Here is a 26,900-nt window from a genome sequence, read left to right on the forward strand (position 1 = left end):
CTGAGAGACTGTATGCTAATAATCGCAGAGGAGTGTGCACAGCACCAATAACCAGCAAGATGCAGCCTAAGGCCTCATTAATATGGATGCATTTTTAGTGCTTTTTGCACTACAGAACGTGTTCCATAGGAAACCATGTTAAATGGACTGTAGTGTCCTATAAAGGCAAAGCAAAGATTTACGTTTATAAAAATATATACTTATTAACTCAGTATGGCTACATAGAAACAGGCAATTAGGTGCAATCAGAGGAATCCTGTGGCAAGGATCAGCAGATTCTTGTGGCTGGAATGACAGGTGTATGCGAGCAGCTGCATCTAGGAAGACTACAAATGAAGGACAGACTGATGGAAGACACATATGGAGTTATTGCCTGTGGGTGGTTGGGGACAGATGCCCAGCGCTGAACACAACATTTCTGTTGATAGAGGTATGCCTGCCATAGTGCTCTGCTTTGTCATTTAATTTCTGGATAAGAGCACCACCTGGTGGACATTTCATAGAGCAAACTGATAATACATACTGTATATGTTATCCTAAGATCATATAATGCAGCGGTAGGAAACCTTAAAGCGGGAGTTCACCCATTTGTAAAAAAAAAAATTTTCTCCCCTTAGCTTCCTGCTCGTTTTTACTAGGGGAATCGGCTATTTATTTTAAAATATGATCCGTACTTACCCGTTTTCGAGCTGCATCTTCTTCCGTCGCTTCCGGGTATGGGTCTTCGGGAGCAGGCGTTCCTTCTTGATTGACAGCCTTCCGAGAGGCTTCCGACGGTCGCATCCATCGCGTCACTCGTAGCCGAAAGAAGCCGAACGTCGGTGCGGCTCTATACTGCGCCTGCGCACCGACGTTCGGCTTCTTTCGGAAAATCGTGACGCGATGGATGCGACCGTCGGAAGCCTCTCGGAAGCCTGTCAATCAAGAAGGAACGCCCATTCCCGAAGCCCATACCCGGAAGCGACGGAGAGGATGCATCTCGTAAACGGGTAAGTACTGCACATATTTTAAAATAAATAGCCGATTCCCCTAGTAAAAACGAGCAGGAATCTAAGGGGGAAAAGTGCCCTCTAAGGGTGAACCCCCGCTTTAAACACTTCAATACCAGGCACTTACTTCCTGCCAAAGCCAATTTTCAGATCGCTTTCAGTCGCTGTTTAAATGACAATTGCGCGGTCATGCTACACTGTACCCAAACAGAATTTTTATCATTTTGTTCCCACAATTAGAGCTTTATTTTGGTGGTATTTGATCACATCTGCGGTTTTTATTCTTTGCTAAGCAAATAAAAAAAGACCGAAAATTTTGAAAAAAAAAAAAGGTTTTCTTTTGCTTCTGTTATAAAATTTTGTAAATAAGTACGTTTTCTCCTTCACCGATGGGCACTGATAAGGCGGCTTGATGGGCACTGATAAGGCAGCACAATGAGGCGGCACTGATATGGTATGGTAATCAAATGCCACGAAAAGAAAGCTCTATTTGTGGGGAAAAAAAAGGACATACATTTTGTTGTTGCACGAAAAAATAAATAAACAATACTCTCTTCTAGCACCTACCTAGGAGGGTGCTACACATACATAGTTAAAATACACACTTTTACCTGCCAAATTCTGTGCAGTTAGTATTGTGATTCAACACCTATGCCAATTTGCACAGTTTGAAAGGTGACACCCCTGTTACCAAGTTAAGGACTTGCAGCTTCCCATGTCACCTTTTCACCTCCAGCCTTCTCCCAGGACAGTGAATTAGCATGCTCATCCTGCTGAATATTTGTCCAATGAACATACAGATGACCCAGGAACCTGCAAAGTTGAGATTAGAAATGTTGTTTGTCTGGTTGCACAGTGTGGCAGAGGTGTATTAATCGCAAGGCTGTCTATACAGAATTTCAAATATTTGTTGCTGCCCTGGTTCACATTGATGCTACTTTCAAATCGCGCTACTTCACTTAAAGTAGCAAAGGTCAGCGCGATTTTAGGTGCTTGATAGACATCGGTGTGGCTTCATGCACTGATGTCTATTGAAGTCGCACCTGAAATCGGCAAAAATAGTGCAGGAAATACTTTTGCAAATTGGTGTGGTGCTGCAAAATCGGTGTAGCTCCGATTGAAACAGTGCCATTGTTGCCAATAGGCTGCGACTTGTCATGCGATTTGATCTCTCAAATCGCATGACAAATCTCTCCAATGTGAACCTAGGCTAAACGGATTATACTCTTCAACTTTAGAAGAATAGGAGACATGGCTTGCATGGTTACTGGATCTAGAGGCTTATTAGATATCATTTTCCAGACTAAAGCAGCCACCACACCTAAGGACTGGTGAGTTGCAATATACAGTATTGTATTATTTTGGTTTGAGTTTAAAATACACTTAGAATTGCACCAATACCAAGTACGGGTACCGATACTTTTGGTCAAGTACTCGCCGAGACCAAGAACCAATACTTATGTGGTGCGATTTGAGCCCAAACAAAATAAAAGGAGGAGGGGGCCGGCCTATTGGTGCATCATCAGGAAGCCCGCCCTCTAAACCAGGAAGAGTCAGCGGGCCTCTTGATGACTTCAGAAAGAACATGGCAGCGTGGGACGGGGCTGTGTCTGGGCATGACAGGATCTCAGCGTGACATTGGTGGATGGGTGGGGAGGGGGGAATAAAAAAAAACAAGGGGTCGGGGCATATCCTCTTTTAAAGTGGTTGTAAAACCTAAACATTTTTACCCTTTATACATTTCTTGCATTAAGGTAATTTTTTTTTTTTTTAGGTGTCAGCATACCCCCTCAGCCCCCTTTTACTTACCCGAGTCCTCATTCAATCCAGGTCTGTGCATGTCTGCAGCTCTTCTCTCCCCTCACATCCGAGTCACACTGGCTTTGCTGGGGCACTGGTTCCCAGTGCTGTCAATCAAAGCCAGTGACAAGGGAGCGGGAGTGGGGCCAAGTCCAGCTGTCTGTGTCAATAGAGGCAGCAGCGAGGCTCAGGAGCGAGCACCCACATGTGCCCTGGTGAGAAATGGCCAGGAGCGCAGACAGGGGTCCCGAAAAGAGAAAGTTTGTTGTTTTTCTTTTTGTTTAAATTTACCTGTACAATCTTTTTAACCACATGCCATCCGACCGCAGTACATATACCTGTACGTCCTTTCGTGCAATAGTCAGAGGGAGAGCCAATCAGCAGGTCTGCTGGCCACCTGCGATCGCTCCCCAGAGAGATAGAATGCCAGTCTGTCGATGTAAACAAGGCTAATCGCTAATCTCTGTCAGAGATGAACACAGTGATCTTGTCTTCCTGCTAATCAGGAACACAGATCACTGTGTTTATCTAGTGAGTCCATCCCCCAAGCAATTAGAAAGCATCCCCTAGGGACACACTTAACCCTTTGATCGCCCCTGGTGTTAACCCCTTCCCTGGCAGTGTCATTACTACAGTAACAGTGGATATTTTTAGCACTGATCACTGTAATAATGACACTGGTTCACAAAAAAGTGTCAAAAGTGTCAGTTAGCTGTCCGCCGCAATGTCTCAGTCCCACTAAAAATCACTGATCCCAGCCGTTACTAGTAAAAAAGCAAATAAATAAATTAAAGTGCCATAAATCTATCCCCGTGATACCTTTTGCGCAAACCAATCAATATACACTTATTGGGATTTTTTTACCAAAAATATGTGGCAGAATACATATTGGCCTAAATTGATGAAGAAATTCGAAATTGATAAAGAAATTTGATTTAAAAAATGAAATAAAAAATGTATTGTGTATGTTTTATAGCAGAAAGAAAATGATCTTGTGTATTTGCTCCCACTTCTGGAGATAGATTCTGCGATGATTTACGCCATGTCTGGCCTCTCCTCTGTCCCCACCACCGTCTTCTGGGAGACACACAAGTCCCAGAAGACAGCAGGGACCAGTGAGGATGCGCAGTAGGGAACCAGGCTGTGAAGCTGCTACCTGATTACCTTAACAAAGATGACGGTGCCAGCACCCGGCAGCCGAGGGACAGATTGGGTGAGGACATCGCTGGCGCAGTGTTGCCAACCTACCAGATTGAAATTTACTGGCACGACACCCGAAATTTACTGGCGCAGCCACGTTTTTACTGGCATTTCAGAAAAGTTACTAAAATACATTTTTAGTTGCAAATTTCAGTATTTAGGATACAAACAAGTACGCTAGGCAAATAGCAATGTGATTTAAGGTAAAAAAAACATATTTTTGTTATTTTCGATATAATCAGGGCAAATTATTTAGTCACATCACCCCCTGCCTCCAACACCCCCTGCCTCCACCCCCCTCAGTGGTGCCTCCAATCTCCCCCAGGCCCCCTGCCTCCAATCACCCCCTGCCTCCATCCTCCCCTGTCTCCATCCCCCTCTGCGGTGCCACCAACAACCCCTGTCTCCATCCCCCACCCTCTGCTGTGCCACCATCCCCCTCTGCGGTGCCACCAACACCTCCTGCCTTCAATCTCCCCCTACCTCCTACATACCTCCCAACTGTCCCTGATTTCGAGGGACTGTCCCTGATTTGGAGCAATGTCCCTAATTTTGGTCTGATCTATACAGATGTATATAAAATGCACTTTTTATCTATCAAAAAGTGTTTCCCAGCACTAAACTTTCATCTGATTTCTAAATTTCTGCATTTGTAAATTCCAAAAGCCAATATAAAGGAATAGTAGTGGTAAAAAAAGCACTTGTGGGTTTAACCAATCTTATTTTTTTGTACAATTCTCCTTTAAGGGGGCGTGGCGAGGGGGTGTGTCCTATGCCTGCATACTTTTGCTGATAGGTGTCCCTCATTCCCATCTCAGAAAGTTGGGAGGTATGCTCCTATCTCCATGTGCATTTCCAAGCCAAACCGATCTCGCCTATTTTTACTGGCACATTCCCGCAACCACGGACATTTACCAACGGGGGAAAAAAGTGCCCGTTTTTACGAACTGTCCGTAAAAATATGGACGGTTGGCAACACTGCGCTGGCGCCCTGGACAGGCAAGTGTCCTAATTTTTTATTTTTTTTTTCAACGGAACTCTGCTTTTAAATCACCATAAATCTGAATACAAATGTGTCCTTATTAGTGTATACTGAACTACAAAATACCTAAAAACAACCATAGATTATACAAAATTACATTTTTCCAGCATAACATCAAATATGTTACTCTACAATACATTTAGAGCTGTAAAAATAATAGCACACACACACTCTGTCCCCACAGGAGCATCCATCTTTGCTGTGATTTGCTGTGTGTGGTTTGAGCTACGGAAACATGGCTGCCGCTGCAGACAGTCTTGGTGTTAGTAGCTTGTGCTCTGAGTCGGAACAACAGCCGTGAAGGGGCAGGTCTTGTGTTAAGCAGAGCCAATCAGCTTGTTTAGACGAGCACAGCCCGGACTTTGTGTGATTACACGGGCTGACCATGGACAGGCTGCGTACCTTGCTGCAGAGGACACTGGGGAGAGTCAGGCAGCACATGGGGACAGACCAGTATGGAAATAAATACTATTACATCCCTCAGCAAAAGTCCTGGACAGGTAACAGAGCCCAGCAGGGGGCAGTGTGCTGTGTGTGTGGGGGTATTTGGACCATGCTGAATAGACAGTGCTGGCTGATCCCTATGGACACTACATGAAATCCCAATCACTGAATTTTTATAGAACTTGATGATTGAAGTTCAGAAATCGAATTCACACTTTGCAGTTTTCATGACCCCATAGCTGGTGATCCTGCCATGAAGGACTGTGCCCAGGCACTTCCTGTTAGGTCAGAGCTTGTATACCATGCAGACCAGCAGTGAGTGCAACTGTGAGCAATAGCTAAGGCAGTGATCAAGGGATTAAAGGCGGTGCGGGGGAGGCGATACAATGCCTTCTCACTGCCTGTCAGATGCTCTCTGAAGAGCGATCCCACTGTGGATCACTCTTCGGAGACCAAAGCAAGGATAAACAAGCTCTTATTGCACATACTTGCTCCTTATGTGATTAAATATGACTGGTTTAGTGCCAGCCTGTCATTGATTTGTACAGGTTAAACCCTTAAAAGGCTGCAGCAGTGAGTGCATTACACTTGATTGTGGCATGGCCCCTTTTACTTGCATGGGTTGAGTTTGGCGCCAGTGGTATGATTTTTAGCTGTCTGTGATGTTCTTGGAATGGGCACCACTTCCCTTGGCTACCGTGGATAAGGAGTGCAGTTGGTGGAAGGGGGGTGGGGTACTAAATAACACAAATTAACAATTTTCTGCCTGCGCTATAGTTGAGAGACGGCTGCATCACAAGCTCACATTGCCAGGAGGGTGTCTATGGACGTGCTCCCGTGATCACACTTCCTGCACAGAAAGTCGGCACAGATCTGTGATCGGGGTAAAGAGCCAATCACAGTGGCTCTTTAATATGTGGACTAGAGGTCGACCGATGCGATATTTAGAAATCGGGGCGGCTGATATATGCTGCCGATTATTTTTTATTTTTTTCCCCCCTTCATCTCATAAACTCACCCACTCCACTCCCCCCTGCTGCTCCTGTCACTCTACCACACACTTGATGTAGTCAGTACAGTACACTGATTGGAAGCGGTGGCATTGTCTGGCACTGATATTAGGCGGCACTGATTGGAAACACTGACAGGTGGCACTGATTGGCACTGGCAGGTGGTACTGATTGGCACTGGCAGGTTTCACACTGAGCAGATATAGTGTAACTGTGTGTGAAACTGACATATGTAACTGAATGCAGAGAGAGACCAGCTGTCAAAATTCAGCGGTGATGTTGGGGGGTGGGCGGGACTCCGCAGCTATCAAACACCAGCAAATGATTGGGCTGCTTAAGAAAGGGGGGCCACATACATGTAGCAGCCTGCCCAGATCCCATCCCATTGGCTGGTGTTTGATAGCTGTTGGGTCCCGCCCACCCCTGACATCAACACTGACAGGTGGTCTCTCTCTGCATTCAGTTAGAGTGCTTTCACACTCACAGCGCCCGGGCATCGGTGGTAAAACGCCACTATTTTTAGCGGCGCTTTTCAGCCGCTATCGGGGCGCTTTTAACCCCTGCTAGCAGCCGAAAAGGGTTAAAAGCGCCGTTATAGCGGCACTTTGTCGGCGGGTTTTGTGAGGCGTTTTATGAGTGGTGTATTCACTGCTCCTAATGTGCTGCAAAGAAGCTGCTGGCAGGACTTTTTCTGACACCCTGCCAGCGCAGCGCTCCAGTGTAAAAGCCCTCGGGATTTCACATTGGAGTGAATGGAGCGGCTCTTTCAGTGCGCTTTGCATGTGGAATTTTTTTGCATGTGTCGGTTTTACACACTCAGCGGCTCTGTCAAGCGTCGCGCTGCTCTGCCAATAGTGTTGGGGGAAGAGGAACAGGCACGGTGCGGTCAGGGTTAATCCGCCTAATTTACATAATAATCGGATGATGCTGATTTCTTAAAAAAAGGCCAAATATCGGCCGATGTATCGGTCGACCTCTAATGTGGACAGCTGTGTCCAATCACAGTGTAAACTGTATTTGCTGGTTATCGGCACTCCTCTCCTCTCACTGACAGCGAGTGCAATCAGAAAATCCACACAGAGGACATATATACTGATAATCTGGGTCCTGATTATTATTATTATTCAAGATTTAAATATCAGCAGTTTGCACAGTGCTTTACAATGTAGAGGGGGGGGGGGACAGTACAATTACAATACAGAAGGAATAGGAGCTTACAATCTCATGGAGGGGGAAGTGGTACAAAATGTAATAGCTGCAGGGGGGGGGGGGGGCTCGGGTACAGTTCTTAGGTGGAGACGCGGTAGGCTTCCTGAATGAGTTTTTAGGGTTCACCCTAAAAGCGGTCAGGGTAGGGGCTGACTGGACACACTGGGGCAGGGAGTTCCAGAGGATGGGAGAGTCTCTGGAGAAGTCCTGGAGGCGAACATGGGAGGAGGTAACAGTGGAGGATTATTAGTGCAACCCCTACAATGCCTGTCAGTGCCCAGTAGCACCTCAGTGCAGCCCCATCAGCGCACATCACTTATTTTGAAAATGTTATAACAGAAACTAAGATTTTTTTTTTTTATAACTACTAGCCGACCGCGCACCGTCATTATACGGCGGCAGGTCGGCTCTCCTGGGCGAGAGCCCGTCTAGGGGGCGCGTGTGCCCTCTAGTGTTAACCCCTTCACTGCCAGTGGCATTTTTATAGTAATCCAATGCATTTGTATAGCACTGATCGCTATAAAAATGCCAATGGTCCCAAAAATGTGTCAAAAGTGTCCGAAGTGTCCGCCATAATGTCGCAGTACCGAAAAAAAATCACTGATCGTCGCCATTACTAGTAAAAAAATATATTAATAAAAATGCCATAAAAATACCCCCTATTTTGTAAACGCTATAACTTTTGCGCAAACCAATCAATAAACGCTTATTGCGATTTTTATTTTTTATTTTTATTTTACGAAAAATATGTAGTAGAATACGTATCGGCCTAAACTGAGGAAAAAAAAGTTTTTTTTTTATATATTTTTGGGGGATATTTATTACAGCAAAAAGTAAAAAATATTCATTTTTTTCAAAATTGGCGCTCTATTTTTGTTTATAGCGCAAAAAATAAAAACCGCAGAGGTAATCAAATACCACCAAAAGAAAGCTCTATTTGTGGGAAAAAAAGGACGCCAATTTTGTTTGGGAGCCACGTCGCACGACCGCGCAATTGTCAGTTAAAGCGGCGCAGTCCCGAATCGCAAAAAGTGCTCTGGTCTTTGGGCAGCAATATGGTCCGGGGGTTAAGTGGTTAAATGTTTTCGTCTTTTTTCTTTTAGTAAAAAATAAAAAAAATAAAAGAAAGCTCTATTGGCATTCAAAGTGTGACAGTGCTGAAAATTGGCCTGGGCAGGAAGGGGGTGAAAGTGCCTGGTAGGCAAGTGGTTGACTTCTTATTTTTACTTTCCCATCCGGCCACATGTGTGTCCCTGTACTAGGGCTGAAACAACTAATCGATAACTAATCGATTACATTCATAATCGGTTACTATTTTCATAATCAATTAATCGGGCAGTAACATAATGGGGTTAAAAAAACAAAAATTAGCCCTTTTATAGTACAAAAAGAGAAAATAATCGCTACTGTTAATATTATATTAATATGAAAAATCTTTGAATGTTGTTTGAAATTTTCACTCGCTTTTAACATTAAGTTTTAAAATGAATGTAATTTCTGAACGAAAACCACATACACTGTCTGAAAATTCCTTTCACCAAGAGGTTTTCCATTTCTAAATAGTATATACAGTATATCTCTAATGTCTGTTATTGAGTGGATTAGAGATTTTGCTCCCTAACCATATAGTTGGTTATTTATATTTACCACTGCATAGAGATATTTAAGAATAAATTGCTTTAAACTTTACATATTAACTAAATTATACACCATACTTTTTTCGGTTATGAGCCGATTATTCAAAACAATAATCGGCCAACTAATCGATTATGAAAATAATCGTTAGTGCTGAGTAATGTGTAACATAATGGGGTTATGTGCTGAGTTTACTAATAGATCTATTTGTTTCTCATCCCTACTTTGCAGGGATGAGAAACAGAGAGATTGTTCCCTCTGTACAGAGCTTTATGTGGATTGTCAAGACAGGGCTCTGGGCTGTGATTGTACACAGATGATCAGCAGGTCCCAGCCATGAATCATTGGCCTGGACTTGCTGCCAGACTCCCGCTGTGTACAATCACAACGGGGTGGGGGGGTTTGATGCGCATGTGTTTGTGCCCTATACTCGGAAGAAGACAGCGATGTACCAGTACAGGCAGCCCGTTCGTAGTATATTGCGGGTGGGAGGTCCGGAAATGGTTAAAGAGCAACTTCTCTTTTGTTGAGAAAAAAAAAAACATTCCCCTCTGGGTGATCTCTGTACATTGCAGGGATTCTCCTATAAAAATGTAGTTTCTATTTAATCCTCATACTTGCAGGTTATGAGTTTGTATGCTTATGTAACTATCATGGTATTGTAAAGATCATTAATATATAATCTGTGTATTACTTCCCCTTCATTGCACTCCTTTTGCTAGAATAACATGCAGTCTGATCTTGCCACCTAATGACGGGAATGACTGGGGAGAATGTGATGTATTCTGTAATACCGCCACTGGAGGGCAGCATTGGCTGAAAAATATCTGAAGCTCGTTTGTGTTGTCGACTCATTCTTTTAATACCATATATTGGATTATGCTTGCATGACTGCATTACTTATTTTAGATCATTGATGTAGTGTTCATTACGGGAGGGGGGGTAGGGTCTGGATTGGCAATCTCAGCCTATTCATTAATTAAATGATAAATGATAAATTCTCATTGGGGTATTCATTCTCTGATGGAGAGGCTGCATGTTTTGTAAAATTAACCCAGCTGTTGTCCCTGTGAGCTCCAAAGGGGTCCTGAGAAAACCTTCACCAACTTACTTTCTGAAGGGAACAGATTATAATTTCTTTTTAATGCATACCTTCAATTTAAAGTAACAGCAGCCCCATTAACGGAGGCTTTTGCATTAAAATAACTGAGGCACAGTGGTGACCTGGTAAGGGGCCAAAAGATGCTTGTAGCGAGCAGAAACACATGTTACATTCATCATTTGTCTTAATAAATCCAACATACCTTTTTTTTTTAACAGCTGTCCGGAAACTGATATATATATATATATACCGTTTTTATCGGGCTATAACGCGCCCCGGCATATAGCGTGCACCCCCGAACTTGAAGGAAGATTCCTGCAAAAAAAAAAAATACTTACAGTTTGGATGCCCCTCGTCGGTGTCTTGCCCGTCATCCATCGTGTCCTGCCCGTCGTCCAGCGCGTCTATCGGCGACCTTGTCCGGTCCGGCGTCCTTCTGCGGCCATCCCTGCTTCCTGCGCTGTGTTCGAACCACTGCGCCGACATATTCTGAGCGGAGTACACTCGGGTATAGTCGGGCGGGCTCGGCTCCTCTCGCGTAAACGATGTACAGGACGCACACGACGTGACCGCGAGAGGAGCCGAGCCTGCCCAACTATACCCAAGTGTACTGCGCTCGGTATATGTCGGCGCAGTGGTTCGAACAAAGCGCGGTATCGCGAATTTTTTTTTGGTCTGTCGGTTTCTTAAAGTAAAATTTACATACATGATACTGTGCAGGAAGTGGGAACTGGCCTTATGGCTACTGCTTGATATCTTGGGTGTGCTTTGTAATGCCAAGTACCTACTTACCTTGATTGGAATTTGTTTGTCTGTTTTTTTTTTTTTTGTACTTCACAGAAGACATAGGGGTTTGTAGCATAGTGATTTTTAAAATGAATAATAAACTCTAAAAGGACATTTTCTAGGGATAAATATGTAAGTATGACAACTTACTAATATAGTTTGGTCTTGGTGGTTCTCAATCCATTCGACAATCAAAAACAAAGTTGGGTTGTGGCATAGACACAACTACTCTATAGCAACCACCCTTACCCATATAATCCTCAGGCCAATTCTGACATTTCTCACATACATGTAAACAATTTTTTGTTGGAAAATGACTTAGACTGCATTCACACCTAGGCGTTTTTACGCCTGTAGCGCTACGCCGCTGCCGCCAGAGGGCTGAAAACAGATGTCCCTCTATGGAGATGGTTCACATCTCCACGCCGAACGCCTGCCGCGTGAAAAAAGGTCCCGGACCTTTTTTTCAGGCGTCTTCGAGCGTTCGGCTAGGAGATGGGAATCATCTCCATAGAGGGGGTCATCTTGGGGCACATCTAGGCAGACAATACCGGCGTTTTGTCGCCACGGTTTCGTCCGCCTAGATGTGAATGCAGCCTTAGAACCCATAAACAGTGTGTGGGTAATTAGCTCGTGGGGATCACCTTTTCTGAATGAAGGTCAGCAAACAGGCACTTTCTTTAGCCACTTGCTTACTGGGCACATAAACCCCCTTTGTGCCCAGGCGAAATTTCAGCTTCCGGCACTGCGTCGCTTTAACTAACATTTGCGCGGTCGTGCGCCGTGGCTCCCAAACAAAATTGACGTCCTTTTTTTCCCCACAAATAGAGCTTTATTTTGGTGGTATTTGATCACCTTTGCGGTTTTTATTTTTTGCGCTATAAACAAAAAAAGAGCGACAATTTAAAAAATATATATATATATATTTTTTACTTGTTGCTATAATAAATATCCAATTTTTTTTTTTTTTAAGTTTTTTTTCTCAGTTAAGGCCGATACGTATTTTTCTACGTATTTTTGTAAAAAAAAATCGCAATAAGCGACTGATTTGCGCAAAAGTTATAGCGCCTACAAAATATGGGACAGAATTATGATTTTTTTTTTATTATTATTTTTTTTTTTTGCTAGTAATGGCGGCGATCTGCGATTCTTTTTATTATTTTTTTTTTTTTTATTGGGACTGCGATATTGCGGCGGACATATCGGACACTTTTGACACAAATGTGGGACCTTTCACATTTATACAGCGATCAGTGCTATAAAAATGCACTAATTACTGTATAAATGTGACTGGCAGGGAAGGGGTTAACACTAGGGGGTGAGCAAGGGGTTAAATGTATTCCCTGGGTGTGTTCTAACTGTGTGGGGGGAGGGGGCTGACTGGGGGAGGTAACCGATGCTGTGTCCCTATGTACAAGGGACACAGATCGGTCTCCTCTCCTCTGACAGCACGTGGAGCTGTGTTTACACACAGAGCTCCACGTCCCTGCTGTCACCTTCTGTGTCACCGCCGATCGCGTGTACCCGGCGGACATCGCGGCCGCCAGGTACACGCATCGGCTCTTTAGCGATGCGCCTGGACAGTGTTTACCCGCTGCGCGCCACCCAGTGCTTTTAAAAAGACGTCCACCCGGCACTTGAGAGCTGTTGATGTCTTTTGTCAATAGCGCGGGTCTGAAGTGGTTTAAAATCTGGCAGATGCCGGCTTTATTTACAGGAGGTTTGCAGGTAAAAATAAACAAAACCGTCAGAGCCGATGAATGGAAGTGAATGGGAGCCTTCTTAATGTACACTACTGAAGTCGCTCCGACTTCAGAAAAGGTTCCTGTACTACTTCAATCCGACTTCTAGGCAACTTGTACCCATTGATTTCAATGGAAGTCGCCTCAGAAGTTGGATCACTGTCTTAACTGAAGCAGCAATACAGGAAGATAACATACATTTCTCAGGCAAACCCCTCCCTCCCACAGAGCTGATTGTTTGATTGGCCACTGGAAAGCCTCCTGTCCTGGAGGCGACTTGAAGTTGCCTTGTACTGTCCTGGAGGCGACTTGAAGTTGCCTTGTAAGTTGCCTGATGATTCATACTCAAGTCGTGTCCAAGTTGCCTCCCAAAGTCAGGCTAGAAGTCGTGTTGCCCCTGTGTGAACCGACTCTAAACTAAACAAATAGTCTTCTCTCTATACAGTGCGGGGGTGTGCCCCGCCACCCACAAAACATGCGGTAAAGCAAACCTTTTCTTTTTAATCCACTAAAGCAGAGCTCCTCTCACTCAGGTTCCCTCATGAGTCTCCAAACCAGAGCCTTGCTGTGTTCTCTTGCTGAATCTTTAAAGTCCAGCTGACTGGACTCCAGTGGACCAGAACCCAGCCTGCCACAGAGGCTAGAAAAGCCGGGCCGGGTTCCGGTTCAGTCCCTTAGAATTGGAAGGAATGCGAGGTACCTATTATCGTGCATCTAACCTTGAATACTGTCACACACACACACATATATATTATATATATATATATATATATATATATATATATATATATATATATATATATATATATATAGTGTGTGACAGGAAGTCAGGTAAATCTGTGGGTGTTGTCACAGACGGAACATACATTTCTGCCTTCTTTAGACAATACACCAATCATTATTGGGCGTCGGCTGCAGAAATAGCCAGGAAGGCTAAGGGCAGTTGGAAGACTCCAGCTGTTCAGAGTGAGGCAATTAAAGGCCTCTATAAGTAGTCCAAAAGATTACCACTAATTGGCTGCAACATCCTGAGTCTGTGTGAGTAGGAGAGCAGTGCCAGAAAGCCTTGTGTAAAGGTGAGAAGAGGATTTATTTTTCTGTGTGATAAAAATCAAAAGACTATTGTTGTGTGCTGTATGACCAGCACTGTCTACCCAGCAGTAGGCTGTGTTAGACTTCATAGATAGGTTCCTGTGTGGAAGTTATACGCCCAGAGTGGCTAGGATTTATTTTATGTTTGATTTTGTTTATGCTGTTTGGATGCTTGCAATTGTTTTCCAGCAAGATGGAAAAATAAACCAGAAACTTTGTTTTCAACCGTCTTCGACTGCCAGTCTGTAGAAATTCAGTGTGTGGTGAACCCATCCATCCAAGGGGTCACACACCCCGCTACCGAGCTAACCCCTCACAATAAAAAAAAAAAAAAAAAATATATATATATATATATAATTTATTAAGCAGAGGCCCTGGAGAAAAAAAAAAGCGGTGGTTGCAATTTTTATATGTTGTACAAAACTTGCGCATCTGCAAAAGCAAATTTTCAGGAAATAATTTACATTTATTGAATTTCAGTGCACACAAATCCAATGTTCAGTAAAAGATGATGTTCTGCTGAGTGAATAGATACCAAATATGTCACCCTTTAAAATTACCTACACCTGTGGTGACAAACTATGGTATCTAAAAATCTCCATAGGTGAAGCTTTAAAAGCCGTTACAAGTTTAGCGTTGCACAGGAGGTTTGGCACTACAAGTATTGCTCTCGCTGAAATGTTCACAGAGATACCGCACATGTGTGGTGTGATTGCTGTTTAAATTTAAAGGGGTTGAAAAGGTACAATTTTTTTATTTATTTTTTCATAAATAGCTTTTGTTACCTTAGTGCAGTCCTCCTTCACTTACCTCATCCTTCGATTTTTCTTTTAAATGACCTTTTTTCTTCTGAGAAATCCTCACTTCCTGTTCTTCTGTCTGTCACTCCACACAGTAATGCGAGGCTTTCTACCTGGTGGGGAGTGTCGTGCTCGACCCCTCCCCTGCAATACAGGAGAGTCAGGACGCCCACTAACACACAGGTCCTTTCTCTATCTGCCATGTAGAGAGCATCCTGACTCTCCTGTATTCCAGGGGAGGGGCGAGCACGACACTCCACACCAGGGAGAAAGCCTCACATTACTGTGTGGAGTTACAGACAGAAGAACAGAAAGTGAGGATTTCTCAGAAGAAATAAGGACATTTAAAAGCAAAATCGAAGGATGAGGTTAGTGAAGGAGGACTGCACTAAGGTAAAGACGGCCTATTTTGTTGCTCTGGGCACTGAATCTAGCATGGACATTCACCTTGGTAACTGGTGTAATGTTTTGAGTTAACTGCAGGGTGCTGTATAGGGTTGTGGTCCATCACTTTGGAGCCCAGTCACTGAAGACCACTTCGGGGGTCCATGTGATGGGTGAAGCCTGGACTTGATTTACAGTCCAGCTTTGTGGACAGATAAGACTGTGTCACCCTGTATCTCTGATAATTTCTGTAAAAAAAAAAATGGGGTTTTGTTTTTAATGTATTCAGCCAAGGGTCGGCTGTTACCAGGCCCTTCGGAACCCGACAGGCAAACCAAGCAATTGTCTGGGGCCCCCGAGCTGGCCAGGGGCCCCGAGCTAGCCAAGGGGCCCCAGCAGGGAGGGCCCTTGCCGCACCGCTGCTTCCTCCTGCAGTCCGGTCGGCCGTGTACCATAACCGCACGGTACAGGAGAATCGGGTCCCTGTTCCCGGGCCGGACTGACAGGAAGTGCACACACTGTGTGTTCACTTCCTTTCAGTCCGGCCCCGGGAACATCAAACTGAATGCCCTGTACGGCGCGGTTATGGTACACGGCCGACCGGACTGCAAGAGGACGCAGCGATGTGGCAAGGGCCCTCCCTGCTGGGGCCCCTGTGCGGACACCAGGATAGAGGGACGCAGCGATGCGACAAGGGCCCTCCCTGCTGGGGCCCCTGTGCAGACACCAGGATAGAGGTAAGCCGACAAAAACAACCCCCCCCCCCAGCTTCTCAACTAGAAAAGTAATTTTTTATTTTTTTTTGCTTGGGGCCCCCTAATATCTTCAAACGGCCCTTGCTGTTACAATCTGTCCACAAGACAATTCAGATGCTCCAGACCTTCAGCTGGGCAACCAGTTTAACAAATCTGTTTTTCAGCCTTCCCTTTCATTTGGAATACAGGTGTTCTGGTCCTCGACACATCCTAAAAGTCTTTCCACCAGAAAATAAAATTATTTGCGAAATGACGGGTATTGCTTGAGATCCAAGATCCCACAATGAGATTCTCCCATGAGAATTATAGGCCTCATAGTAGCCTCCTTCGAAGCAGTACCAGTCACCAAATTCTATTTAAGAACTCTCCAACAAAAAAAATTGTCGGCCTGGAACAAGCAGGCGTTCTTCTCGCCATTTGCAATTGTACCTGTCCAGCCAAGCAAGGCACTACCTATCATGGTGTATCACCACCCCAGCCATAACTGCGGGGAAGTGCTCAGGCTGGGGAGAAGTGATCCAATCCAAGGAACATTGCCATCGAGAGAAGCCAAGCTTTCCCTTCAAATTCTTGGCATTCATTGGAGAGGTATGCTAGCCCTGCAGCATTTGACTCCCCTTCTGAAGGGACACCTAATCAAGGTGCAGTCAGATAATGCTACAGTGGTTTACTACTTTAACCATCAAGGGGGCACCAGGTGTCTGGCTGCCTTGAAGGAAGCAAATCAGATAATCTTTTGTCCAGTGATCTCTGTGGTCCACAGGCGTGGACAACTGCAAAGTGGGTTATCTCAGCCACCATTGCCTGAATCCAGAAGAATCGGCCCTACAACCTGATTTCATCAATCTGATATGCCCAAAATAGAGGGAATCCAGATATGAACATCTGGCATTCAGATTCAACAACAAACTGCCTGTTTGTTGTCAAGCCAGGGATCCCCTAGCTGTAGCCTCAGATGAATTGATAATCCCCTGGTCTCAATTCAGAGACCAGCCTTTGAACCCATCAAAAATTTCCTCCTAGATTATATCTCATGCAAAGTAGCCTTTTTGGTTGCTACCTGTCAAAAACTACGGTGAACGAGAGTGAACTACAACTGCGGTTAGGGAAAAAATTTCAATGCACTTCTCTATGTAATGTGATTTTCAGTACTGGACCCCAGGCATCACTTTAATCAGAGAAAGAGTTTGGGGGTTCACTACATCATATCTCTCACATATAGGAATGCATTGAGCTACTAAGGGAGGAGATATTACTACATACCTACAACCCTCAGCTTTAAAACGGTATAGCTAACATGTTCCGTATTTCAGGCTAGGAGGCCATATACTATAAATAACAAATGTCAAGCACGTAGCATATGAGAATACTGTATGCAGATAGCATATACTTGAGAGAGGCAACTGTAGTTTAAATTGGTTTAAGAGTGTATGTCCCTTTTTAAGATATGCCACAACTGTTATATGAATCCACAATAAGTAATGCCAAGCAAAGCGGTAGTTTAAACTTGAGCCAGATTCAAATACAGTACTTAGTAAATGCAATATGCGAACAGGGTAATTCTAGAGCTATAAATGTAACTTGGTAAGGATATCCGTTTGCAGAGCATGAGAGTTCTTCAGCAATAGCAGAGTATTGTGGCGGCAATAGGATTAGGTAATGGAGGATCTCCTGGTGGTGGATATCTTGGGGTGTCCCCACAGCAACTGGAGTAAAGATGGCAGCATGGATCCAGGTAGAGGATACTTGGTAGAAATAAGCAGTAGCTTGATGGTAGCGTGGATCCAGGCTACGATGGTTTACAGTAGAGGCGATAATATTGCCAGTAGTTTGATGGTAGAGTGGTCTGGCTACGGCCGACAGTAATAGAACGCCATACTGCAAGAGTGCAGTAAATATATAGGGAGAAAACAGGTGCCTGGAATAGCGCTGATTCCACGCTGCGCTTCCGCGTTCCACGCTGGAATGCACGCGTGTCGGGAAGTGACGTCAGAGCGCTATTGCCGAATGCGTTCCAACGTCAAAAGCAATCGGCGACCGCGCTTACACTATCACATCTGCCATTCCCAGAGGTGTAACTAGAACCTTCGAGACCTGGTGCAAGAAACCATGAAGGGGCCCCCCTAACACTCAGCCAGGGCTCTCCCCTCCGAGACAAAATGGCAGGGCCCGGTACTAAGTGAGACCTTTTGCAACCCTGGTAGTTCCGCCACTGTTGTAGTTTCTATTTTTTGCTATTTTCTTTCTTTTATTATACACAGTGGCTTAATTTGGCTCAATACATCTTCCCATAAACTCTGACCAGCTTTCCTGTCCCTGCTGGAAAAAAGCATCCCCACAACATGTTGCTGCCACCACCATGTTTCACGGTGGGGATGGTGTGTTCAGGGTGATGTGCAGTGTTAGTTGTATGCCACACGTAGCGTTTTGCTTTTAGGCCAAAGAGTTCCATTTTGGTCTCGTCTGAACAGAGCACCGTCGTCCACATGTTTGCTCTGTCCCCCACATTGCTTCTCACAAACTGCAAACGGGACTTCTGTTCATACTTCTGCAAAGTTTTCCCAGGTGGATGTCTAATCTGCTGCAGGGTTTTCTCACAGCACCTCCCTGAGGTTAGGTTTTTTGACCCTTGTTGGGCCTGTGGGCACAGTCCTGTTTGTTGCTTGGGGACGTCCCATGATATATGAATATTCTGCCTGTGTTTTGTACTGTACGATCATCAGAGGAATTTTGACTTGCCTGTAAAATAAATCTTGGTTTACTCTCCATTGCTTGCTACAAAACTGAGGACTTACTGAGTAGGATAATATTATAGGGGAGGTGCCCAGGGGACATGTCCTTAAGTAATTTGCCAATGTGTGCAATTACTTGAAGGTGCATGCCTATAACCCATGGTATAGGAATATTCTACCTGCGCGTCCTGTACTGTGCCCCAAGATATGGATTTTACAGGTAAGTCACATTTTTTTATTTTATTTTTTCCTGTAATTTGTATCTGTCAACTACAGTACTAAACAGAGGTTCACCATCATATTCAGGCTGCAATGGCACCTGCAGGCTGATTTTGTGAGTGAAGCTTGGCCTTCCTATGATTGCTGATCGTTAGTGGGAATTGGACCCCTTTGGATGACAGTTCGGTCTGACAGCAAGCATTGGTGGGCCATTGTGCAGGGTAACGTTACTGTACATTGTGGGTGAAAAGAGATTAAACTGAGTAGATCTGAATTTAAATGCGTGAAAATTCAGAACAGCGTGCTTTCGCTTTCTTTCATTACTTCCTGTCTGTAAGCCCAATAGAGCCTTGCTTGCACATATTTGAGAAAGGATGTTTAACTGTGACTGTGGACCCCATTTTTGCCTTGAGGTCCTATGAAAGGGCAGCTAAATCTGCCGCTGGATTTTCTAAACCGCATAGTAAAGATCTATTGAATAGACTTGGTCTTTAGTCCCGACACGTCTTTCCTGATTTTACTTGCCCGAGGTGTCTCTCTGATGCCAGAATGGCTACTTAGTGACCGTCCCTATTCAAGCTTTTACCAGCTGGAGCCTGCATGCAGGTCTGTGAAATCTGGGAAAGACCTTGTGTCTTCAAACGGCACTTTCCAATCTGACAGGCACATTTTGTTGGGGTTCTTAACTAGCAGCCTGGAGCACAGAATAATCCTATTTCTGCCAAGCTGACAGTGACATTGGACAGCTGTCAGGCTGAGATCGGCTTGTGATTGACTGATTGAGTCATTAGTATATTACCCGTTGTTTTGTGCTAAGTTCTCAGGCTTCTTTTATAGAGTGCACTGGATATGCTTGTATTCTGTTGTCCATCACCTGCTTTGCTTTAAGGGCCAGTTTACCTAAATTTTTTACTCAAAGTAACCACAGTGTTGTTTTTTTTTTTTTGGTTTGAACACAATGGAAACCGTTCGATCCCCTGTCAGATCTCGCTTTAAGATCTCCTTTTTTATAGGGGTGGCAAGGGATGCTTCAAGTGTGAAAGAGCCCAGATAGTTCTAACTTCCCCCTCCACACACACCAACACAACGTGATTTATAAAATAAAATTGCCATTAGGCTTTTTTTTTTTTTTGAGATTTTCCTTTCTGTTAGTGGTAGTGTAAGGCTTGGTTCACATATGTGTGAATTGGATGCGGTTTTCACCACTTTGCGGTGCGCTTTCCAAACAAAAGGGTCCTGCACGTTTTTGGGTCCAGTTCAGGCACAAATTCGGACCTGAATCACACCTGACCCGGTGAACATAAAGTCACCTAAATCTAATGCTGGAAACCATGGCCGCACATATAAGAACCCAGCCTAAAGCTGGCCATATTCCCATTGTTTCTGTTGTTCAGCTTGCGGGCTTCGCAGACTTGCCATCCAAAGGCAAACGGCGTGGATGGACAAATCTCTCTCTGCGGTTACTGAACTCTTGACAGCTGCCCATGCCAGGCACTGTTTGGCTGACAATTTTCTATTAATTTGCTTTCTATGTGCCCTTGCATTGAGCCTGAAGTGATCTCTGTAGGTCAACACAGCTCAATAGATATGGTATGAACGAGCTCTTAAAGGTGAAGTGTATAAATATAAAAACACACATACCTCCATACTACAGCATTGGTCTGATGCTGCACCTGTCTTCCCGCTAGCTCTAAGCCAGAGAACTGAGCATGACCGCTGATTGCTCAGTTCTCGATCCACTCTGAGAAGATAGCGGTGACTGTTGGTACCACTTGCTGTTCTGCCCCTATAGAGCTCGCTGGAGCACCAGCCTGTGCAGGGGGCAGCTGGCTCGGGCTCTCAGGAGCCAATCAGGCATTTGGGTGGATCCTGGAACGGCTCTGTGATGTCCGCTGTTGGCTGATTCTGCGTAAGACTGGCCATACACGGCTCGAATTTTGGCTGGTTCAGCAGGAACCAGTCGAGAATCGAACCGTTAAAAGAAGTCTGTATGTACCGACTTGACTGTTCAATCAAACAAATGTGGGGTACAACCAGCCTGATGGATTCTTTTGTGTTAGCGGCTGCTGTTGCCGCTAGCGATGATCATTGTCTTCTCCCACCGGGGATGGCTCCCCCCCTGCCGGGAGCAGACAGTTTCTCCGTCAGCACTGTCTGTGCATTTCAGTGGTTGCAGGAAATAAATTTGCATGGTGTTTGGCCTGCTTACAGCGGACTTCCAACCAAAAATGGAACTTCCGCTTTTCGGATCCCTCCTCCCCTCTGGTATCACATTTGGCAGGTATTTGCACCCACTTCCAGGGAGAGACTCCCATGGGAGTCACTCCACTTCCCAACCCCCCCCCCCCCCCACACTGCCTTCTGGGAAACACACTGGTCGCAGGAGACAGCGGGGACCATTGGGAAGGCGACTCGCTACTCGCGCATGCGCAGTAGGGAACCGAGCAGTGAAGCCACAAGGCTTCACTTCCTGATTGCCTCACAAGGATGGCAGCGGTGGCAGCAGAGAGCTTGTCTTCTGCTGCTCACATCTCAGGCGCTCTGGACAGGCAAGTGTCCATTTATTAACAGTCGGCAGCTGCAGTATTTGTAGCTGCTGGCTTTTCATATATATTTTTTTTCGTGGGACCACCGCTTTAAAGTAGAATTTATAGCCACGTTTTTGTTTCCATTTTTGGATAGAGCAAAGGAAGTTTATTACTCTTGTCAGTTTTTTTTTTCAACATCTCTATTCCATTGCTGAGATTTCTCTTACTTCCTGTTTGGCTATGGGGCAGGAAGTTAAGAGGAAATCTTTGCAAATTATGGGAATTCTTTGGTGACCCCCAGGCCACCAGAACTAGTGTCCCCAAAGGCCGTATTACCCCCCCCCCTATAACTTTGCTGGGGACAACCCAACATTTTGGGATTTTTCTCTTCCTTTCACTTTCAATGATGATGGTAAATGGGACTAATAGATGGTGAATCTCCTTAACAGGGAGACGGCAATAAAAACTGTCAGGGGCTCTTATCCATCTCACTCTATCCAAAACCCCCAAAAAAAAGTTTTCCCTTTTTTTGTTAGACTTTTAAGTAAGTGCACTCCCATGGACCAGAAGAGAAGAATGGCCAAAAAAGCTTTTAAATATCTTCTCTCCATAGAAGAACAAAGATGGAAGCCTTGTTGTGATACAGAGAGAGCAGCCACATATAATCTTCATTGTTGGTTTGTATCGGGACAGTTTGTGTTTCACGTGACAATAAGGCCTCATGCACACTGGATGTTTTCGGATGTTTTTAAAGCTGCTGTTTTTGGCTTCAGACGTTTTTTTCTACAGTCAATAAACTCTCCAGCATGTCCATGAACACACAGGCTGTTATCAATTGTTTTTGACAGGGCCATTTTTTGGCTGGAGAAAAAAAATATAGTGGGTTCTGAGAGGAATTTTTCAGCTGTAAAAATGCTCTAATATCAAATTCAGAAAAACGCTGTTTTTTTTTTTTTTTGTTTTGTTTTTTTCTTTATGTTTTTGTTCAATTGAAAGGAAAAAACAAAACAAAACCCAAGCACTATTGCAAAAACGTTGAAAAAACTCGCTGCAAAGCTACTGGCGTTTTTTATAACATTATTTTAACGTCCAGTGTGCATGAGGCCTAAACTTGGTATTGCTGCTTTGTATTGTATTGAAATATTTATTTACTTGCTGTTTCCAACAAAGGTGGAGGCAGGGACACGTCTCCTTTGTATTATTACATGGATAAATGACTGGTCTCTTTCTTGATTTTAAAATGAAAACCCCTCTTCATTAAATGTCTCTTTTGGGTCTTTGTTTTGTGGACTGCGGTCAATTTCCGCATACGTCTGCGTTCAATAGGCTGGTGTTCAGCGGCCCTTCACCTGCTTGCTGTATGCCTTTTGCTGCCTGGCTCATGGGATGCACACATTGCACATTAGTAACACTTTCTCACTTGTCAGTCAGCATCGTGTCAGCGTGTTTAATGAGTGCCACTACCCAGAATCGCATGCTAAGTTATTATTAAATATTGAGCTATGTTCGCTTGTGCTCTTCCTCCCCCCCCCCCCCCCCCAAAGCTTGCAGTGAATTGTAATGTTTTTGTCAGATGGGTGAAAGGACAAAGATAGAAACTCAGGCCTGCGTTGTTTCTTGTGGTTTCTAATATTAATATATTCTGCATTTGCGCCCATGTTAATAGCGGAGAGGGGATGGCCGGCTTGTGTATATTTATGACTTGTGCCTAATTGGAAGAGGATAACGGGGGATGTCAGTGACAGTGTATGCCGGCTTCCTTGTCTCTGCATTGTATTCTTGTCCTCTCTGCTGGCAGGGTGACAATTTAACTAGAGGTTCAGATTTGTAGCGCTGACTGATACGTGTAAATGATTCTTAAAGTGAACCTGTCAGCATGGCCAGCATTTGTCACAGCTTATGGTGGCTCTGTCTGACTCCTGAAAATGGTTTTAATTCTAGGGTAGTCATGTCGTCGTAGCATTGCTTTCAGGAGGTGGCCAGTTACAGCTATAGTTCACACCACAATCCCTACGTTCAGTGTGCGTTTCCACATGTTTTTCCCCCCAGAAAAATCTTTATTTTTAAAGGGGTTGTAAAGGTAAAAAAAAAAAAAAAAATCACTAAATAGCTTTCCTTTACCTTAGTGCAGTCCTCCTTCACTTACCTCATCCTTCGATTTTGCCTTTAAATGTTCTTATTTCTTCTGAGAAATCCTCACTTCCTGTTCTTCTGTCTGTAACTACACACAGTAATGCAAGGCTTTCTCCTTGGTATTGAGAAAGCCTCTTGAGGGGGCGAGCAGGAGTGTCAGGATGCCCACTAACACACAGCTCCTTTCTCTATCTGCAAAGTAGAGAGTGTCCTGACACTCCTGCTCGCCCCCTCAAGAGGCTCTCTCCACACCAGGGAGAAAGCCTTGCATTACAGTGTGTAGTTACAGACAGAAGAACAGGAAGTGAGGATTTCTCAGAAGAAATAAGGACATTTTAAAAGCAAGGAAGCTATTTAGGGAAAACTTTTTACCTTTACAAACCCTTTAACCACTTAAATCCTGGGCATTTTTACCCCCTTCCTGCCTAGGCCAGACAATTACTCGGGAATTAGGAATGTCAATTACTCAGTCATGCAACCCTGTACCCAAATTCTTTTTTTTTTCTTTATAATTTTTTGAGACCAATTATAGCTTTCTAGGGAGTTTACCGTATATACTCGAGTATAAGCCGACCCGAATATAAGCCAAGGCACCTAATTTTACCACAAAAAACTGGGAACATTTATTGACTCGAGTATAAGCCTAGGGTGTGTCCATCTGCATGCCTCACGGTGTCCATGACTAGACTGATGTTTAACATGGGAGTCTGGGGAAGGGGTGCCCGGTTTGAAAAATCCTTTGCATACTTGTAGAGGCTACATGTGCGCCAAGTTCTGGGTCCAGGGGACCTACGACTGGCCGGTACCGGGTCCCCAAAATCACCGGAGAAATTACAGTTTAACATGGGAGTCTATGGAAGGGGTGTCCGCCTTTTTTTTCCCCTCAATACATTTTTATTGATAGGTATTACAAGGTACAGAATCAGAGGTGCACGTACATAACGTTTTCTTACATTTTTCTTTTCAGGAACAGAATTAACAACAACATAGAACAAGGTATCATTCCACCATGTGCCTGAGAAGGCATTGCACGGCACAGACAACAAAATAGGGATCATAACACAGAAATTGAGACTCAAATAGCCAACATAGCATAACATGGCACTCAGAGATTGTCAGATAGGTATATGCACATCCTATCTGGTACCATTCTGTGCCCAGGCAGAATAGCTCCCCCCCCTCCCTCATTACTGTCTCCGTGGTCCAATTAGGGCATAGAGAGGGCTAAGGGTAACACACAGTGCAGTGTTGTGGGTCATGTAAATGTGTCATTCAGCCTTTAAAAAATGTGTGCTCGATGGCCGTAGGTCCACTGGAAAAATTGTAAATTGTAAAATTGTAGAGGAAGAGTGGGGCTACACGTGTGCCAAGTTTGGGGTCCAGGGGACCTATGGCCTACCGGTACCGGGCCTGCAAAATCCATAAGATCAGGCGCAAAAAGGTGACTCGAGTATAAGCAAAAAAATGTGCTGAAAAACTCGGCTTATACTTTTATATTTTTGCTAAATAAATGAAAAAAAGATTGAAAAATTTGAAAAATAAAAAAATTGTAGTTTTCCTTATAAAACTTGGCAAATAAAGTATTTTTTCTCCTGCACTGATGTGCGCTAATGAGGCTGCATTGACGATGCAGCACTAATAGGCTGCACTAATTATCAGTGTAAATGCTGTAGTCACTGTGCCCTGACAGATCATTTTTTCCTTTCCTCACACGCTGTGTCTGTGTGAGGAAAGGAGAGCCAATGCCAGTTGATAACTGGCAAACTGCTGTTTACATGGAGATAGCTGATGATTGGCCCTTTACCCCAATATGTGTCCAAAGCACACAGTGGTCACAGAGTGCACCCCAGCTATCGGCTATAGCACAGGCAGGAAGTGGTTAACCACTTGCCGACCAGCCACTGTGTGTGTATGTGTGTGTGTGTGTGTGTGTATATATATATATATATATATATATATATATATATATATATATATATATATATATATATATATATATATATATATATATATATATATAATGTGTTGGCTCGATTACGCAAACCGCTGTACGGCGGTCCGTGCATGTGACACTGTGGGCGTGCACACGCTGCATGGCCTGTTGGTCCTGTGGACTCTCTTTTTTGCCGGCAACCCATGGTCGCGGTACACAGAGAAAATAAGGCGGCTCCCGTTATGAAAGGAGACCTCATGGAGATCTGCTGTTCCCAGTGATCGGGAACAGCGATCTCTGTGGTGTTCCAGTGAGCCCAGCCCTCACACAGTTAGAACACAACCAGGGAACACAGTTAACCCCTTGATCGCCCCCTAGTGTTACCCCTTTCCTGCCAGATCACCGCCATTACCAGTGAAAACATAAAAAAAAAATGGCCTGGTCATCGAGGAGGTAAAACCTTCCAGGTTTGAAGTGGTTAAAGGAGTAGGCAATCTAGGCATGAGCTCAGGCATGTTTCAATCACATTGTCTGATTTGAAAAGAATTTATTTGCAAATTATGGTGGAAAATAAGTATTTGGTCTCCTACAAACAAACAAGCAAGATTTCTGGCTCTCACAGACCTGTATCTTCTTCTTTAACTTAAGACCTGGACCATTATGCAGGTAAAGGACCTGGCCAGTTTTTGCGATTCGGCACTGCATCGCTTTAACTGAGAATTGCGCGGTCGTGCGATGTGGCTCCCAAACAAAATTGGCGTTCTTTTTTTTCCCCACAAATAGAGCTTTCTTTTGGTGGTATTTGATCACCTCTGCGGTTTTTATTTTCTCTTATCGTCCATGGACGGACACAGCTCCTTAAATCTTGACAAGTGGGTTATGTTCCCTGTTTACAGGAGAGGACTAGGCAGAAACATGTTAAATAGTTAAATACATGTTACATTAACAGAGTTGAACAGCCCCGCCCAGGGGGCGGTCCCTTCAGACATAACCCTCCTCACTGCAGCTTGCAGCCTCAGTTTCGTTCTGCCTAGCAAAGGAGAAGGACGTATGGCTCCCTTTGGGCCCAGCGCCCTGAGGAGAAATTTTATTTTATTTTACTTTACTTTTTCTTGAAGAATCTTCTTTCAACTGTTGGCTGAGAGACAGGCTGGATATTATAGATCCTTGTAGTCTACTCAGTCCGACCAGCAAGCGTGGGCACACCTTTGCAAAGAGGCTTGGTCTGCCACGCCATACCCCATGACTCCTGGGGTGGCCGGTGAGCTTTGCTCCGAGGTCCACATATGACTGAGCTGTGGTGTTGTCTCACTCACAGTGGACCGGGCCGACAGCTACCTCCATTTCGGTTGTAGTTCTGTCAGG

General features: G+C 44.4%; 1 protein-coding gene across 1 annotated transcript in view; it reads left to right on the forward strand.

The window, feature by feature from the left end:
• The first annotated feature begins 5,355 nt into the window (after positions 1–5,355).
• Positions 5,356–26,900, forward strand: part of NDUFAF2 (NADH:ubiquinone oxidoreductase complex assembly factor 2) — a 162,509-nt gene continuing 140,964 nt past the window's right edge. The window contains exon 1 of the mRNA XM_040339715.1: positions 5,356–5,531. Within this exon, the coding sequence (XP_040195649.1) occupies positions 5,417–5,531 (115 nt within the window). The 5' untranslated portion in view covers positions 5,356–5,416. The remainder of the gene's footprint in view (positions 5,532–26,900) is intronic.

This window comes from Rana temporaria, chromosome 1, assembly GCF_905171775.1.
Source record: "Rana temporaria chromosome 1, aRanTem1.1, whole genome shotgun sequence".
Classification (NCBI taxonomy): domain Eukaryota; kingdom Metazoa; phylum Chordata; class Amphibia; order Anura; family Ranidae; genus Rana; species Rana temporaria.